The following is an 18352-nucleotide window of genomic DNA, read 5'->3' as shown; positions in this document are numbered from 1 at the left end:
GTTTTATAAATCCGTACTGAGTTTACATCAGTTTTGAAACTCCAAATCGAGTTGAAAACTTGCAATGTTTTAAGGTCATTGTAATCATTGTAAATTGTTAATAAAAACGTATCCGTTTACCCGCTGTCAAAAAATTGATGACGTCATCTCAAAATTTTGTACAAAGAAAAAATTTCAAAATTTAATTTTATAACTTTTCGGAGGTTGCATAAAAATTGCTATATCAATTGACAATTCTGGAAAAAAGATTAAGTAATTTTCAAATAAATGCAGCCGAAAATCACTTCTGAGGGTCGAAATTTACAAAAATTAAGCTTTTGAAAAAGTTGTCAAAAAATGCACAAAAAATCTGAAGTGTAGATGCCAACGTGCCAATTCGAAAAATACAAAGATTTTATTGTTCCAGATCAAGATTTTTGAAATATTCCGTTTGTAAACCAAATTTTTTAATAATTCTAAAAATTGCCATATTTTAATTGGCGATTCTGAAGCCTAAAATAACTGCTAGAGTTTGGACTCTGCAACACATATCTTTAGCTAATTTTTGAAGGTGGTCAAAAAACGATTAAAAATTTCATAAGGATTGAAAAACTGAACTTTCGAAAAATGGCCTAAAAATCAACGAAAATTCTGGCACAACTAACAGTGTGAGTTGAAAAATATTATAGTCAAATTTTCCAGTCTAGTTACAAATATAATTTTGGGGACACCTGTATATAGTTTTCTAAGGACTAACACAATTTTCATTTTTAACAAAAATCAATAATTTACCTATTTAAAGAACCAAGAAAAATATGATTAGCGTAGGCTTACAAAATTGAATTGTTTGTTTCTCGTACTATCAAAATCGTCTCAATTTAATTCAAACGAAAAGAAATACTTTTCTCTGTGTATAGTTGAAAAATTCTTCATATCCCCAAAAGTGAGTGAACTGAAAATTGACTGGGTCAATCAAAAAATGTTGACCAGATTTATTTTAAAAAATTTGATTTTGACTTTTTCACTGATTAAAAAATAATTTTCAATCAACACTTCAACAATAAGAAATATACACAGTTTATCGAAAATGTCCTTTAATTTTAACTCGAAACCTAACTATATTGGAAAATCGACCAGAAATTAGTTGAACCTAATCTAATATTTTAAACAAACATAAAGAACGCGTTTGGAAATAAAACTGACAGTTTTAATTATTGATTTTTTGAACATATGACGTCATTGCTTAAAACTATATAACGTCACAGTTTTGAAAAACGGCACATCTGACAGTGCGAGTTAAAATATAATTGTCAAAATTTCCAGTTTAGCTACAAGTAAAATTTTGGGGACACATGTATATCGTCTTTTAAGTGCAATGCAATTTTCATTTTTAGCAAAAAAACAATGTATCTGTTTAAAAAACCTAACATTTTGCTAAAATCAATAATTAGTAATTAGTTTACGCTTAAAACAATTATTTTTTGCTGTTTCACACTATTAAAATCATCTCACATTCTAAAGCACAATTTAATTCAAACGAAAAGAAATACTTTTCTCAGTGTATAGTTGAAAATCCTTGATATCCCCAAAACTGAGTGAACTGAAAATTAACTGTGTGAACCGAAAAATGTTGACCAGAATTATTTTAAAAATTTTGAATTTGACATTTTCAGTGTTAAAAAAAAATTTCAGTCAACAATTTAACAATAACAAACTCAATTTATCGAAAATGTCCTTTAATTATAGTACGATTCTCGAAATATTCGATCTGAACGTCAAATTTTTTAAAAATGCTAAAATTTCCCACATTTCAATTGGCGATTCTAGAAAAGTGGTGGGATTTTTCGACGAAATGAAACCGAAAATAAAATCTGGGGATCGAGATCTATAACAAAATGTCTTTGGCCAAGTTTCGAAAAATGAGATGGCGTCATCAAATTTTTGGTGGAAATGGTTAGACAAATTATGGTTACAATTTTTCGATCTACATAATTTCGTTAAAACATTCAAAATTTCGCAACTGTTAAATCAGTGGTTTTAGAGTAATAAAATAATAGACCACGGAAAACAGACAGACGAAACGGGAGAACTACTTTTTCATATTGTAGGATTACAAAACGTCAAGAAAACATGAAATTACAACACATACTTATTACCTTATGTTCACGAAGTAAAGAGAAATAATACAAGTGAATATTTGGCAGCACATTTTATGTAACATCTCGTGCAAAGAAAAATGAGGATTAAATTTGTTGACAGTTAACTACATTTTTTTTTTACACCGGATGTAACTCCCGGTACCAGAGAATAATTACACTACAAAAAATTCCACAAAATTCAGCAATAAGACGACGTTCTATTCAATTCAGTGTTACAAATATTGACCTCGGCCGGAGTTCGGAGTGTTAAACGTAGAGATTTCCTTTGAATGGGAGTTAAGCGGTCAATGACCACGTCCCACCGAAGCTCGACGAATTGCTTTCGGCAATCACCATAACTGGAGCTCCTATGAAAACGAAGCAGACATCACGTGATCTGCGCTGTTGCGGCATCTTGGTTCGGCGAGTCCACTTTTGCATTCGAAGGGAAGGTCACGCAGCAGTGGCGGCGTCAAAATATGAGTTTAGTGTTTTAAGTAAATTAATAAGTGTCAAAAGTTCAGCTGATGCATTTCATTCATATTAAACAACTACACTTAGCTGCACAAAAAACGGACCACCCGTTTTTTATAAACTAAAAAATATATATTTTAATAGAAAAAAAATTAAACTTTCCAAAAAAAGCAAAATCAGTGTTTAAGGACGTCAATAATGGGGATTTCCCCCACGAACCTGCAAGACTGCTTCCATTGTCCAGGGCATTCCACGATATTAAAAATATTAATTAGACCAATAATAATAAGTGGAATCAATTATCATACATTCAATGAAATAATGAAGCGTCCTCTTAAGAAAAAAAAAAAAATATTTAATATTTCTTTTAAAACTTTTATCGAAATAAATATTTTCCCTGGACGCCTTTTCACGCCACGCCATTGGTAATTGAGGAACGCGCATCATAAGCCCAGCCCACGTCTGCTTCATTCTGATATTTTTGCGACGGTCCGAGTTCGGTTGTACAATTTGTTTCATTTTTATAGTTTCTGTAATTACGAACCCGAAATGTCATCGGTAATTCAAGAAATACAGCGTCTCAAAGCTGAAAATAAGTTAACCAATGAGAAGCGTTTGGAATTCAAAGACGGTGGTCGGCCTCTACCCAAAGTGAATATTATCCAAACAACGAAAGAAAAATCTAAAGACGTCAACCGCTACTTCCGCGAATCGATGTATGAATTGAGTGACTGGATATGTGGATGCAGCGAGAAGAATGCGTTTTTTTGTTTCGCTTGCATTTTGTTTTCGGACGATACAATGTGGTGTAAAGTCGGTGTGACTGATTTAAAACACTTAAAAGAAAAAGTGAAAAAACACAGTTTATCAACTGAACACTTACATAATGTAATGAGTTTTGCAACTCTCGGTAGGATAGACATTCGCATTCAGCTTGACAGCGTCTTCAGAAATTCAGTTCAACAACACAACGAAAACGTAAAAAAAAATCGTTATCTGGTATCGAAAATTCTCGATTGCATCAAATTTTGTGGCGCGTTTGAGCTGGCGTTAAGGAGAGGACATGAGGAAAATGAAGATTCGGAAAATCCCAGTGTGTTTGGTGGTTTAATTAACTTCGTGGCGGAACTTGACATTATTTTTAAAGAGCACTTAGAGAAAAACGCTGCTTTTAATGGAACTTCTAAAGTAATTCAGAATGAGTTGCTTGATTCCATGTTTGCTGTATGTCACGACAAAATCAAATCTGAAATCGCTGCGTCAAATTTTGTAGCTATTCAAGTTGACGAAACGACGGACAGTTCGACAAAAACGCAGATTGTGCTTATTTTTAGATACGTTCTTAATGGTTCAATATATGAACGATTTTTTGGCCTTATTAAACCCTCAAAGACTACGAACCTGAGTGACGAAATTTTTAAAGTTCTCGATTGGTTGGATATTTCGAAAAATCCGGAAAAACTAGTGGGTCAGAGCTACGACGGCGCGTCAGTGAAGACCGGAAAATTTGCAGGAGTTCGAGCGGAGATAAAAGAGAAGTATCCATCAGCAAATTTTGTCCATTGTTATTCCCACGAGTTAAATTTAATAATGAGAAAAGCTGCGTCTCAAGAAAAACAAGTCAAAATTTTCTTTGCTAACTTACACGCTTTTTCGATTTTTTTTTCAAATTGTCCTGAGAGAATTTCTGTATTGGATGACGTAGTGACAGAACGATTACCAAAAGCGGGACTGACCAGATGGGACTTCAACGTAGGGTGTGTTGAAAGTGTGTATACATTTAAAAACGAAATTTTGACGTGTCTTGATAGAATAGTAGACAATGAGACCGACCAAAACACTCTCAATCAAGCTGAGAGTTTGAAAAATTATCTATGCAATGAAGATTTCATATATTGGCTTGAATTTTTCCATACGCTGTTGCCACATTGCGATATTCTTTCTGAACAACTGCAAAAAAGAAATGTTGATGTTATAAGTGTGAAACGGTGTATAACAGAGTTTAAAGAAAATATTAAAATAATAAGATCAAATTTGGTTAGAAGTCCCGATGTTCCTACAACTTCGGCCGAAAATTTACCAAAAAGACAAAGAATGGATGAGGAAAATAACGTAAAACGTCGTGTAGGCATAGAAATATGCGACATTGTTCTTTCAGAAGTACAAGAACGCTTCAAATTTACAAATTATTTAGTAGCCTCCCAGCTTTTCTATACAGACAAGTTCGAAGAATACAGGGCCAATTTTCCGCATCACGTTTTCAATACAGTTCAGGCGTATTCAGAGATTAACACCAACAAGTTGAAAACAGAACTGGAAGTTTTATACAGTCGTGACGATTTTGCAAGCAGTAATGCTGGTGCAATAGTGCTTTTACAGTTCTTTCTGAACAATAACTTGTCGGAAACTTTTTCGGAGTGTGTTAAACTACTAAATATTTTGTGCACGTTACCAATGACAACTATGGAGAGCGAACGGTGTTTCTCAACTTCGAAGAGAATAAAGACATTTTTATGGAATACCATGCAACAAGAAAGACTTACAGCTTTGGCAATGCTGAGTATTGAAAAGTCCCTTGTGAAAAATTTTGTCGGTTTTAATGATGCAGTGATAGAACATTTTTCAAACGCCAAAGAAAGAAGGATTGAGCTGAAATTCAAGGCGCTTTAAAAAATAGAAGGTGTGCCGAAAAAACGGTCCCTGTACGAAGTATACTTATATGTAAATACAAATTTCAAAATATAAGTCATACGTTTCAAATGAGTTTTATTTAACAAAATTTTTAAATAACGTCTTTCAAGTTTTTTGGAAGTGATTATTGAATTATTGGTGGGGATGATGAAACAAATTTTGGTTGACCTTTTATCATTGATTCCCTAGGTTACGGTGCTAAAGTAAAAACACAAAGTTTTTAAGTTTTATTACTTTCCCAGAGTAAGCTAACAAAAGTTTTCTCGACGTTTCATGACCCCACGAACACGGAAAAATAGGTCTTCCGTTTCTATCTGTCGTTTGTTTTTGTCGATTTTTATTAGACAGATAATATCCGAAATTATCGGACCGATTGTTGTCAAATTTTGTACCTGTGTTAGGAATATCACGTAGATGGTAAAACGCGAACCAAAATTTGTCTAATTATGCCCACCAACAATGCAACCACGTTATTTAAATCTTAATTAAATTTTATAAAATAAGATACTCCTTCATTTGTGGTTTATGAATTTGAGTTGAGTTTTTGGCCTGGGTATCCAGATTTTTGGAAAAAGCAGAATTATATAACATTTCACAATTTGGCTTTGAAATTTTGCAAACGTTTTAAAGTTAACGAAAGCATGGTTAATCAAAATCTTTCTGTTGATTCTCCTTGCCAGGAATTGATGACGTCATCTGACAATTTTGTCGAATAAATCTTAAAGCGTAACATAGTCCTTGTGGTTTATGAATCCGTGTTGAATTTTTACCTTAGACATCCAGATTTTTGAAATAAAAAAAGTTCAAAATACAATTGTTCCGATTTTCGACTTTTCAATTTTTTATTTCCTCCATTTCTTAATTTTTCGATTATTCATTATTTGGCTTTTCCAAATTTTTAGATTTCTCGATTAATCGATTTTTCGATTGTTCTATTTCTTGACTTTCCGTTTTTACTTCCCGAGCGTAAGCTAAGGAAAGGAAGTAATTTTATTAAAAAAGATACTCTGCACTTGTGGTGTGTCAATCCGTGTCGAATTTTCACCCTAGACATCCAGATTTTTCGGAAAAAAAAATCAAGACTGCATAACAATATTTTGCAATTTAACTTTTGAACTGCAAAACCGAATGCTCTGAAATCTTGTAAATTTTGACAAATAAATCTCTGAAATATGCAAAATATTATGACTGCATACTTATGGTTTATCAACGCACTTACAGTTTTTAGAATTATTTATACAAGTTGACTCAAAAAATTAATGAAAAAGTCAATTTATTTTATTGATAAAATCAGGAACTGAAGAACCGAATGCTTTGAAATATTGCAGACGTTTTAAACTTATCGTAAGCATGGTAAATTTTTAATCAAAATATATGTGTGTATCCCACTCAAAAATGTTGATGACGTCGTCACAAAATTTTATTTTAACTTCCAAGGGTACTATTACAAAAAATAAAATTCGCATAATCAAATTTTATAATTTTTCTAAAAAACTGGGTTTGTTATATTGTACTTCAGGGGCGAGGAGAGTTTTCTTAAAATAACCCACCAATTTTTTCGATTTTCTAATTTTTGATGTTTCGGTTTCTCAATTTTTCGATATTTCAGTTTTGGAGTTTTTCAATATTACGATTCTTCAATTTCTCGAATTTTCAAATGTTCGATTTCTCAGTGTTTTCATTTTTCGATTTTTAAATTCTTCGATTATTCAGTTTTTAATTTTTGGCGTTTCTAAATTTTCAATTCAACTATTTTTGCAAGCTTCGATTTTTCAGTTTTTCAATTTTTCGATTTCTCTATCGTTTGATGATTGGATTTCTCGATTTTCGATGTTTTGACTTTTCGAAATTTCAGTTTTGGGATTTTTCAGTTTTTTATTCCTACAATATTTCGATTTTTAAAGTTGTCGATTTTTCAATTTTTCTTTTTTTTTTAATTTTTCGATTATTCAATGTTTGGCGTTTCTAAATTTTTAGATTTCTGGTAGAGATGTACCGACTGTAGGTCTGGCCGACTAACCGACTAGCCGATTGTTCGGCCAGTAAAAACCGACTAGTCGGCCGACTGTTCGGCTTTGCTAATACCGGTTTATAAATGCGACAGACAGTGTGTTTTTTTTTTCTGTTTCTATGACTACCGTAAAATTTGTTTTATTTTAATAAAAGGAATAACTAAAGTTCCTTTTGTTTTCCAAAAAATGTGTTAAATTTGTTTGGATAATTCTAACATTTAATTTTTTGTAGTAACTCAGTACAAAAATAAAGAATAACACAATTTAGGGTCAGCTTAAACAATATTTTAACTGAGATTAAGTTGATAGCGCATTTAACAAGGCCATTAGCGACGTCTGATTGGCGTAGAGTCGATCACATGGTACTTATACGCGGTGTTAAAAATTAAATCGCAAATAAATATTTAATTGAGGTTCTGTAAACCGGGTTTAATTGTTTTATATACTATTTCAATTTTAATAAAAAAAAGCCGACCGATCGGCTGATTAGCCGACCAGTCGCCGACTGCCAGCCGACGATGAAAAACGGCCGAATAGTCGGCTTATCCGACCGGTCGGCCACTAGTCGGTACATCCCTAATTTCTGGATTAATCGATTTTTTTATTTTTCGATTTCTCGCTTTTTCGATCTTTTAATTTATCCATTTCTCAATTTTTCAGTTTTTCAATTGTTCAATTTTTCGACATTTCAATTTTTTAGTGTCTTGATTTCTTCATTTTTCGATATGTACATGTTTCACTTTTGGAGTTTTTCAATTTTGCGATCCTTCAATTTTTCGATTTTTACTTCCCGAGCATAAGCGGTTTCGATTTCTCGATTATTTTATTTTCCGATTATTCAATTTTTAATTTTTGGCGTTTCTAAATTTTCGATTTCTCTGTTTCTCCATGCTTCGATTTTTCAAATTTTCAATTCTTCAGTTTTCCAATTTTTCAGATTTTCAATTTTTCGACTTCTTGACTTTATTTATTTCTCGACTTCGGATGTTTTCATTTTTCGACTTGTCGATTTCCCAATTTTTAAACGTTTCAGTTTAGGAATTTTTGAATCAAAAAACTGCGAAAGCTTGAATTTTCAGTTTTTCGATTCTTGAATTTTTTGATGTCTTCGTTTCGGTATTTCAGTTTTGGGAGTTTCCAGTTTTTTGTGAATTTTTCGATTATTCAATGTTTGGCGCTTCTAAATTTTTAGAGATCTTGATGAATCGATTTTTTCATTTTTCAATTACTCGCTTTTTCGATCTTTTAATTTATCTATCCATTTCTCGATTTTTCAGTTTTTCAATTGTTGAATTTTTCGACATTTTAATTTTTTAGTGTCTTGATTTCTTAATTTTTCGATATGTACATGTTTCACTTTTGGAATTTCTCAATTTTGCGATCCTTCAATTTTTCGATTTTTACTTCCCGAGCGTAAGCGGTTTCGATTTCTCGATTATTTTATTTTCAGATTATTCAATTTTTAATTTTTGGCGTTTCTAAATTTTCGATTTCTCTATTTCTCCATGCTTCGATTTTTCAAATTTTCAATTCTTCAGTTTTCCAATTTTTCAGATTTTCAATTTTTCGACTTCTTGACTTTATTTATTTCTCGACTTCGGATGTTTTCATTTTTCGACTTGTCGATTTCTCAATTTTTTAACGTTTCAGTTTAGGAATTTTTGAATCAAAAAACTGCGAAAGCTTGAATTTTCAGTTTTTCGATTGTTCAATTTTTTGATGTCTTTGTTTCGGTATTTCAGTTTTGGGAGTTTCCAGTTTTTTGTTAATTTTTCGATTATTCAATGTTTGGCGCTTCTAAATTTTTAGATTTCTTGATTAATCGATTTTTTCATTTTTCAATTTCTCGCTTTTTCGATCTTTTAATTTATCTATCCATTTCTCGATTTTTCAGTTTTTCAATTGTTGAATTTTTCGACATTTTAATTTTTTAGTGTCTTGATTTCTTAATTTTTCGATATGTACATGTTTCACTTTTGGAGTTTTTCAATTTTGCGATCCTTCAATTTTTCGATTTTTACTTCCCGAGCGTAAGCGGTTTCGATTTCTGGATTATTTTATTTTCCGATTATTCAATTTTTAATTTTTGGCGTTTCTAAATTTTCGATTTCTCTATTTGTCCATGCTTCGATTTTTCACATTTTCAATTCTTCAGTTTTCCAATTTTTCAGATTTTCAATTTTTCGACTTCTTGACTTTATTTCTCGACTTCGGATGTTTTCATTTTTCGACTTGTCGATTCCCCAATTTTTTAACGTTTCAGTTTAGAAATTTTTGAATCAAAAAACTGCGAAAACGTGAATTTTGAGTTTTACGATTCTTCAATTTTTTGATGTCTTCGTTTCGGTATTTCAGTTTTGGGAGTTTCCAGTTTTTTGTTCATTTCAAAGTTTCGATTTCTAAAATTCTCAATTTTACAATATTTCAGTTTGGAATTTTTGTTTTTGCAGCTTCGGTTTCGATTTTTCTCGATTAATCGATTTTTTGATTTTTCAATTTCTCGCTTTTTCGAATTTTTAATTGATCGATTTTTCGACTTCTTGACTTTTCAGTTTCTCGTTCTTTTGATGTTTCGATTTCTCAATTTTTCGATATTTCAATTTTGGGATTTTTCAACTTTTTGTTCGTTTAATGATTCAATTTTTAAAGTTCTCAATTCTTCAATTTCTCGATTATCATTCAATTTTTCAATTTTTGGCGTTTTTAAATTGTCAACTTGTCGATTTTTCGCTTACTCAACTTTTTGACTTTTCGATTTGTCGATCTTTTCATGTATCGATTTCTCGCTTTTTCGACTTTTCGGCTTTTCGATTTCCGAATTTTTTAACTTTTTAGTTTAGTCATTTTTGATTTTTTCGTTTTTTCAATTTTTCGATTCTTCATTTTTTAAAATATTCCATTTTTTATGATTTTTTAATGTTTCGATTTTCCGGTGTTTAATATTTTAACATTTTATTTTTTCTATTTTTCAAATTTTGGATTCCTAGATTTTTCAAGTTTTCGATTTCTGAATTTGTCAATGTTTCAATTTTTTTGATGTTCCGATTGCTCGATTCTTTGGCTTTTCAATATTTAGATTTTAAAGAAATTCCTCGCGCCACTGGTTTTTATTTCATATACATATAAATAATCAGAAAATAAAAATCGCATTTTTTTTTTTTATTGTTACGTTGAACGGGCGAATAAAATCGGCATGGGTAAAACTCAAAAATTTATTTCTTAATAACTCGATTTACACGAAATTCATCTCTCGTTATCAGAAACAAAATCGCACCCCTGGGGTGCGATTTTGTTTCTCGATCGAAAGAACCTCGATAGCGATAAAATCTCGTTTGCTGATTGGTTGAGATGCTACATTTGTGTCACATTTTTCGATTCTGTCACGAAATCAAGTCTTCATGGAGTGATATTTTCTCGATAGCTCTTATTGGAGACATAACCTCGAAATTGATGTCAAAATAGAAGTTCAAAATCGTAATTCTGAGTTATAAGTTCTTAAAATTAAGGTAATTGTAAACTTTTGAGCATTTAATAAGCTTATATGCAAAGAATAAATGCAAACTTTTGCATTTAAAAGCTACGCAATGACATTTATCAGAAGTGATAAATTATCACTTCGACCGTGGTTCCCATCTAAACAGTCGCGCGGCCCTTCTCGAAGGTCTCCATCACCGCTTCTAGTCTTGTTCTCGAACACCCGTCCCAACATCCGCTTCCAGGCTCTTCTCCAGCGAACGCCGTCCAGCCGCGATAAGTCATACTACATACTAGAAAACCCATAGGCGTCGTAAGGGGGGGGTATAATAAAAATGCTGAATGATAGAAACTTTAATTTTTTATTTTTGACGTCACACACAACCATCAAATGTACAAAAAATTGGTCGAACGTTGTTTCGACAGAACTTCCCTCGCACCTTAAGTACAATGAAACATATCCAGCATTTTTGAGTTTAGTTTTTTCTTTACACAATATTGTGATGACGTACTCAACATTAATCAAAAATAACAGTATTGTATTCCCAAAATTTTCTGGGAAAAAAGAGTAAGCCGTTCTTGATTTAATCAATAAAATACCTTAAATTCACTCATTCATTAATTTTGTTGAGCCACCTATTCAAGCAAATATAAAAATATGAATAAACTCATCATATTTTGCACATTTTGGGTAGAAATTATTCGGCAAAATTTTGAGATGGCGTCATCAATTTTTGGGGGGAATAAATATATTTTGATTAATAATTTACTATATAATGACTTTAAAACGTCTGCAAGATTTCAAAGTATTCAGTTTTGGAATTCTTGATTTATTCAATAAAATAAATTGACTGATATATTAAATTTTTGAGTCACCCTGTATAAGCAAATCTAAAAAATATTAATGCAGTGATAAATTACAGGTATAAACTCATCCTATTTTGTCCATTTAAGATGGAATTTATTCAGCAAAATTTTGAGGTGACGTCATAATTTTTTTAGGAGGGACGAGGAAATACATTTTGATAAAAAATTTACCATGCTTGTGGTAACTTTAAAACGCCTCCAAGATTTCAAAGCGTTCGGTTTTGCAGATTCAAATTTAAATTGAAAAATGTTTTATAATTTTATTTTTTTTCTCCAAAGATCTGGACATTTCGGGTAGAAACTCAACACGGAGTCATAAACTATATGCTTAGGACTGTGTTATTTTATACAGTTTAAAACCGATTTACTATGTACAATTTTGAAGTGACGTCATCACATTATTCGTGGGGATGACTAGACAAATTTTGGTTAGTGTTTTACCATCTACATGATATTCCTAATATAAAACTTGATAACAATCGGCGAGTAATTTCGGAGATTATCTGTCTAATAAAAATCCGGACGGCAGACAGACGGACGGAAACAGGAGACCTATTCCTTCGTACTCTAGAGGTCATGAAACGTCGAGAAAACGTAAAAATCAAGAGTTGTCCGACGGACTCGATTACAATACTCGCAGTTGCACTATATCTCCAGAACATTCATGCTGCGGTAATTTGTCTTTTTTACTTTCCGAGCGTAAGCAAAGGAAGTATTGTAATCGAGTCCGTCGGCCGACTTTCTACTTTTACGTTTTCTCGATCTTTCATGACCCCTAGAAGACGAAGAAATAGGTATCCCATTTCCGTCTGTCTGTCCGTCTGTTCGTCTGTCTGCCGTCCCGGATTTTTATTAGACAGATAATCTCCGACAGTACTGGACCGATTGTTGTGAAATTTTGTAGTTCTATTAGGAATATCATGTAGATGGTAAAACGCTAACCAAAATTTGTCTAATCATCCCCACCACTAATGTGATGACGTCACTTCAAAATTGTACATAGTAAATGGGTTTTAAATTGTATAAAATAATATAGTCCTAAACATGTAGTTTACGACTCCGAATTGAGTTTTTACCCGAAACGTCCAGATTTTTGGAAAAAAAATCAAAATTATAAAACAACATTTGGCAATTTAATTTTGAATCTGCTAATCCGAATGTTTTGAAATGTTGCAGATGTTTTAAGGCTATAAAGAGCATCATAAATCTTTACTCAAAATATATTTGGTTATCCCCTCCAAAATCTTGATGACGTCAGCTCAAAAGTTTGCCAAATAAATCCTATGTAAAATGTACAAAATATGATGAGTCTGTGCTTGTGATATATCACTCCATTCATATTTTTTGGATTTGCATATACAGGTGACTCAAAAAAATTAATGAATGCGTAAATTTTTTTACTGATTTACTCAGGAACTACAAAACCGAATGCTTTGAAATCTTGAAGGTGTTTTAAAGTTAAGCGTGGTAAGTTTTTGATCAAAATGTATTTGCTCATCCCCCCCAAAAAAAATTATGACGTCACCACAAAATTTTGCCGAATAAATCCTATCTAAAATGTACAAAATATGGTGAGTGTCTTCTTGTCATTTATCATTCCATTCAAATTTTTTCGATTTCCATATACAGGGTGACTCAAAAAAATTAATAAATGCGTAAATTTATTTTATTGATTTACTCATGAACTCCAAAACCGAATGCTTTGAAATCTTGAAGGTGTTTTAAAGTTATCATAAGCATGGTAAGTTTTTGATCAAAATGTATTTGCTCATCCCCCCTAAAAAATTTATGACGTCACCACAAAATTTTGCTAAATAAATCCTATCTAAAATGTACAAAATATGATGAGTCTTTTCTTGTGATTTATCATTCTATTCATAGTTTTTGGATTTGCATATACAGGGTGACCCAAAAAAATTAATGAATGGGTAAATGTATTTTATTGATTTAATCAGGAACTCCAGAACCGAATGTTTTGAAATCTTGCAAATGTTTTAAGGTTATAAAGAGCATAATAAATTTTTAGTCAAAATATATTTGGTTATCTTCTACAAAAAACTGATGACGTCAGCTCAGAAGTTTGCCGAATAAATCCTATCTAGAATATACAAAATATGATGAGTCTGTACTTGTAATGTATCATTCCATTCATATTTTTTGAATTTGCATATACCGGGTGACTCAAAAAAATAATGAAATCTACTGCGAAAAAAAAACATAATAGACATGCAGTCGTCACGTTTCCGACAGCGAGGGAAGTACTGTCTAAACTCTTTAGACCAATTGTTTTGTGAAAAAAGGTGTTAATTTTCATTTTCACTATTTGTACTTTTAAAAATGTACGAAAAACTACACCATTAATTAATGTCTTGGGGTTATCAAGTTACATCCAGAATCAGAATTAGTCTACGTTCGTATTTACAAAATAATTTCCTGTAAAACTAAACAGAACAGAAGTGAAGATAATTATTAATTTTAGTGTACTGTCCTACTTTATGTGAAAATACTGTCATTCAATATTTTATAATAAAAATAAAATAATCATAATAGAACAAATAGGAAGAAAAACACTTATGTATTAGTGTATTGTTATAATTACAGCTTAGCAGTAGCCTACGACTGAACAGGGCCGTATCTATACTGCAGTCTAGTCTAGTTGTAAGCGGTGTGGTGCTATTGTTCTTTATAACAACTTTAATTCGTTGTCGTTGACAAGATTAGCTGCATAAAATAATAATAGTAATAATAATCATAATAATTTTATTTAATAAACTGGGTGTGAGTAAATAGAAACCATTGAATAAATTTCCGAGGAAAACCATTTTCCTAATTACAACCCTGAAATTTACCCAAGATTGCCAACCCTATACCGTTGTTAACTTAAATAACCCTAATGGGACCCTTAAATTTTGTTAGTAGACAAAAATAGTGTCTTACAGCACCATAATGCTAATTTTTTTTTGTTTCTCTTCAGGCTCGTTCGACCGCCGACGGCGAAGAAGGCCTCCTCTTCATGCAAGAAATGATGGAACTCTCCAAGATCCAAAACCACCAACCTGACGCGTCTCCGCAGTCGGTCACCTTCACCATCAAAGACGCCACCGGCACCGACCAAGTGCTCACCGTTCAAGCCGGCCCTTCCCAATTCGGCAAGAACCTGCTCGGCGACCAGAAAGTCACAGCTCGCACCATGATCATCCACCCCTTCCGTGCCTGCAGCGAGCTGGTGCAGACCGAGGCCATCAAGGGCAAGATCGCCATCATGGAGCGAGGAGACTGCATGTTCGTGGACAAAGCACGAAAAGTACAAAAGCATGGAGCCGTGGGGGCCATCATCATCGACAACACCCCCGGCAGCAACGCCGCCACCTCCCCCATGTTCTCCATGTCCGGAGACGGCACCGACGACGTCACTATACCCACGGTGTTCTTGTTCGCGCAGGACGCGTCGAAGCTGCTGTTCGCCTTGTCGAGGGACCCCAGCATCGAAGTCACGCTGAGCGAATTCAAGGAAGGAGAGGCCTGGGGTCAGAGCGAAGAAGAAAGCATGTTTTATAAATTGAAAGTGTCCGTCCAGGAGTTTTTGAATAAGCATACGGGGATTGCGTTTACGAAGTCGGTACAAGTGGGAAATTTTAAAGCGAGTATCGGTTCGGACAAGATTAGGATAACGTTCGAGGAGAGTCAGGAGGGGAGTCAGGAGAAGAGTTCCGACGACACGGTCACGACACCGCAGTGGGTCCAAGTTCGCAAAGATCTCCTCAAATCGATAATGACTTCCGAAAGTAAGGAACTGTTTGTTCCTTTGAACATTTTGAGGATTTACTACCAGACGTTGAGCGACGATCCCATGGAGGATAAACGGGTGCAAGATACGGTTAAGCAAGCTGAGTGGTTGCTCAATCAGCTCTCCATCGAGCACGCCAATAAACAAGATTCCTTAATAAAAGTCGAAGAAAACGTCAAAGTTCTCTCTATTCTCGCGGATTTGAATCAGTTGGCAAAAGACGGCATCAGTTTGGACAAGGACGAGTTGGCGGAGTTGGAGGATAAAGAAACCTTGAAGGCTTTGAGTTCCGTGCTTAACAGTGTAGTGAGGGACGTTAAATTTAAAAAAGAACATTTAGAGACCGTTGCGAAAAAATTAGAATCGAGCGATGATGATTTGGTGATAGGTGAGATCAAGCCTGAGGAGAAGGATAGGGATTCTAGTGAAATTCATAGTGATAGTGAACATATTAAAACGAAAATTAATCACGCAGTCGACGAATTATGATTGAAACATTTATAATTTTTGTTATTTCGATTGGTCTCATAGGAGCGCAGCATTTGTTTTCGGTGGTATACTTTATATCATTTTTTGTAAATACACTGTTTACCACGTGTACATTGCATAATTGTATATACTCTATTTATAAAATTATCTGTAAAAACAAAATTGTGAGAATATTTTTATATTATTATATTAAAATGTTGAACATAAAACAATAAATTTTATTACAAAATTGGTGTATATTTGCGAAAATTTAGTTGCCTAGGGGAAAAAATCAAGGCGAAATCATAAACAACAAGTATAGAAGAATGTTATTTATAAAACTTAAATAGCATATCTATAAAATTTGACAACAAGCAGTCCAGTAGTTTCGGACCCTAATAAAATGCTTCCATAAGCGTCTGGAGACTAACAAATGGAAAACGATCTAAACGAACAAAACTAACTACAAATCGAAAAGCGTACAAAATTAATTATTATTGTGTAAAAGGGACTGCATTTCCGATATTGGGAATTACGAAATTCAATTAAAACTAATACGCTGCCCTTAAAACTTAAGTAGTTAAGATTAAATCTACTTCCAAATGACAGGCAGATATTTATTGTTTGAGATTTAATAATAAATCAAGTGTCAACATAATATATACTGCATTTATTTATTATCTGCAATAAAATAATGTTTTAGTAACGATTTTATCGGTTTTACTTACCGAGAAATTATTACAAATGATCAAGTCCATTGGGCGACTTGGTACTTCCATATTTTCGCGACGTGTCATTGCCTATAGAGTACAAAAAATAGGTCTGCCATCTGTCTATTTTTTTATTAGACAGATAATCTCAGAAGCTACTAGATCATTGTTGTCAAACTGTAATGTATATTATAATTATGTATAGATAGTGAAACAATAACCAGAATTTATCTAATCACCCACAACAACAATGGGATGACGTCATCTCCAAAATTTACCGTAGTAAATGTAATTAAAATTTTATAAAATAATCCCCGCACTTGTGGTTTATGAATCCGTGTTGAGCAATTTAACACTGAAACTGCAAAACCGAATGCTCTGAAATATTGCGAACATTTTAAGATTACCGGAACCATAGTAAATCATTAATGAAAATTTATCTGTTTATCCCCTCCCCAATAATTGTTATTTAAATTTGATAAAATAACGGGCGTGGCTAGTAATTGCCAAGATATGATTTTTCGCGAATGACATTTTCTTTAAGAAAATAAAGGACGGGTGGGCGGGGCTACTACTTGCCAATAATTTTAGTGTATGGAATTCAAAGAACTACTAAACTTCAGACTCTGACATGTCTTTCTATCTTTAATAATTGATTAGATACGAAGGACCGCGCGCTTAGTGATCCACCCTGTATAAAAAAATATACAGGAAAAATCATTAAGCGCGCGGTCCTCGATATGTTATTAATTATAGTATAAATAGTTGTGAAAAAAAGACTACACATACAGTATAACCTCGATAATCCGAATTAATTGGGGAAAAGGTGTATTCACTTTAGCGATTTGTTCGGATAAGCAATTTTCCCAAAAATATGAAAGGGAATTGAATAACAATTTCATACATTGGTAAAAACAAACTTCAAGAAATGAACTTTAATTTTATTAAACAAAAATAAAGTTTTCTTAAGCAACAATGCATAATAATCAATATGTATATTCCAAAAAATATTACTCCGTTACAATAAACACGCTATATGTATTTTTGGAATCACCACGTCAAAATCTATAACCCTGGATTTTTTGAGAATTTTTAGACAACTTTTTCAAAAATGAAATTTTTCACTGTGTATAGCTTGTTTTCAATATGTATCCTTATGCAAATTCCAACCCATTTTTGACGATTTTCGAAATTTAACTAAATACATTTTCTTATATATTTCGGGCCGCAGATGTCACTTCCGGCCTCATTTCTTCGACAACTCCAACCAGAATCACCCACTGAAATGTCGCAATTTTTTAAAATTTCAAAAAATTCAAATGTCACACCTATTTTTTTTATTGCTCCGTGACCGTAAACACGCTATATTTTTTGAATCAGCACGTCGGGATCTATATCCCTGGATTTTTAGACGACTTTCTCAAAAATGAAAATTTTCACTATAGGTATATCCCCCTTATGCAAATTTCGACGCATTTTCGACAATTTTCGAAATTTAACTAAATATATTGATCAAATATTGCGTCATTTTTGCATGTCGGTGCATGTTTCCAAGTTCAGTACGGACTGCAGAGTTTTTATTCGGATTAAAGAGACTTCGACTTCAACTAACCTCTGTTCGGATTACCGGATTTTCGGATAATCGTGGGTTCGGATTATAGAGGTTATACTGTATTAGGAAAAAAGAGGCAAAATATAAGCCCCGCCCGCCCACCCTGTCTCAATTCCAATGATTTGTTTTATTCGTCGTGA

At 32.9% G+C, this 18352-nt stretch overlaps 1 protein-coding gene across 1 annotated transcript in view; it reads left to right on the top strand.

Annotated features, from left to right (window-relative positions):
* The window catches only part of LOC135127992 (ER degradation-enhancing alpha-mannosidase-like protein 3), a 52504-nt gene extending 36375 nt beyond the window's left edge, over positions 1-16129 (top strand). Inside the window, exon 7 of the mRNA XM_064054758.1 lies at positions 14610-16129. Within this exon, the coding sequence (XP_063910828.1) occupies positions 14610-15911 (1302 nt within the window). The 3' untranslated portion in view covers positions 15912-16129. The remainder of the gene's footprint in view (positions 1-14609) is intronic.
* Positions 16130-18352: the final 2223 nt, after the last annotated feature.

This window comes from Zophobas morio, unplaced genomic scaffold (assembly GCF_036711695.1).
Source record: "Zophobas morio isolate AGI-343-1 ecotype UQ-CSIRO unplaced genomic scaffold, CSIRO_AGI_Zmor_V1 ptg000012l, whole genome shotgun sequence".
Classification (NCBI taxonomy): Eukaryota; Metazoa; Arthropoda; class Insecta; order Coleoptera; family Tenebrionidae; genus Zophobas; species Zophobas morio.
Note: the sequence above shows the minus strand (reverse complement) of the source record. Positions and strands in the feature narration are given on the sequence as shown.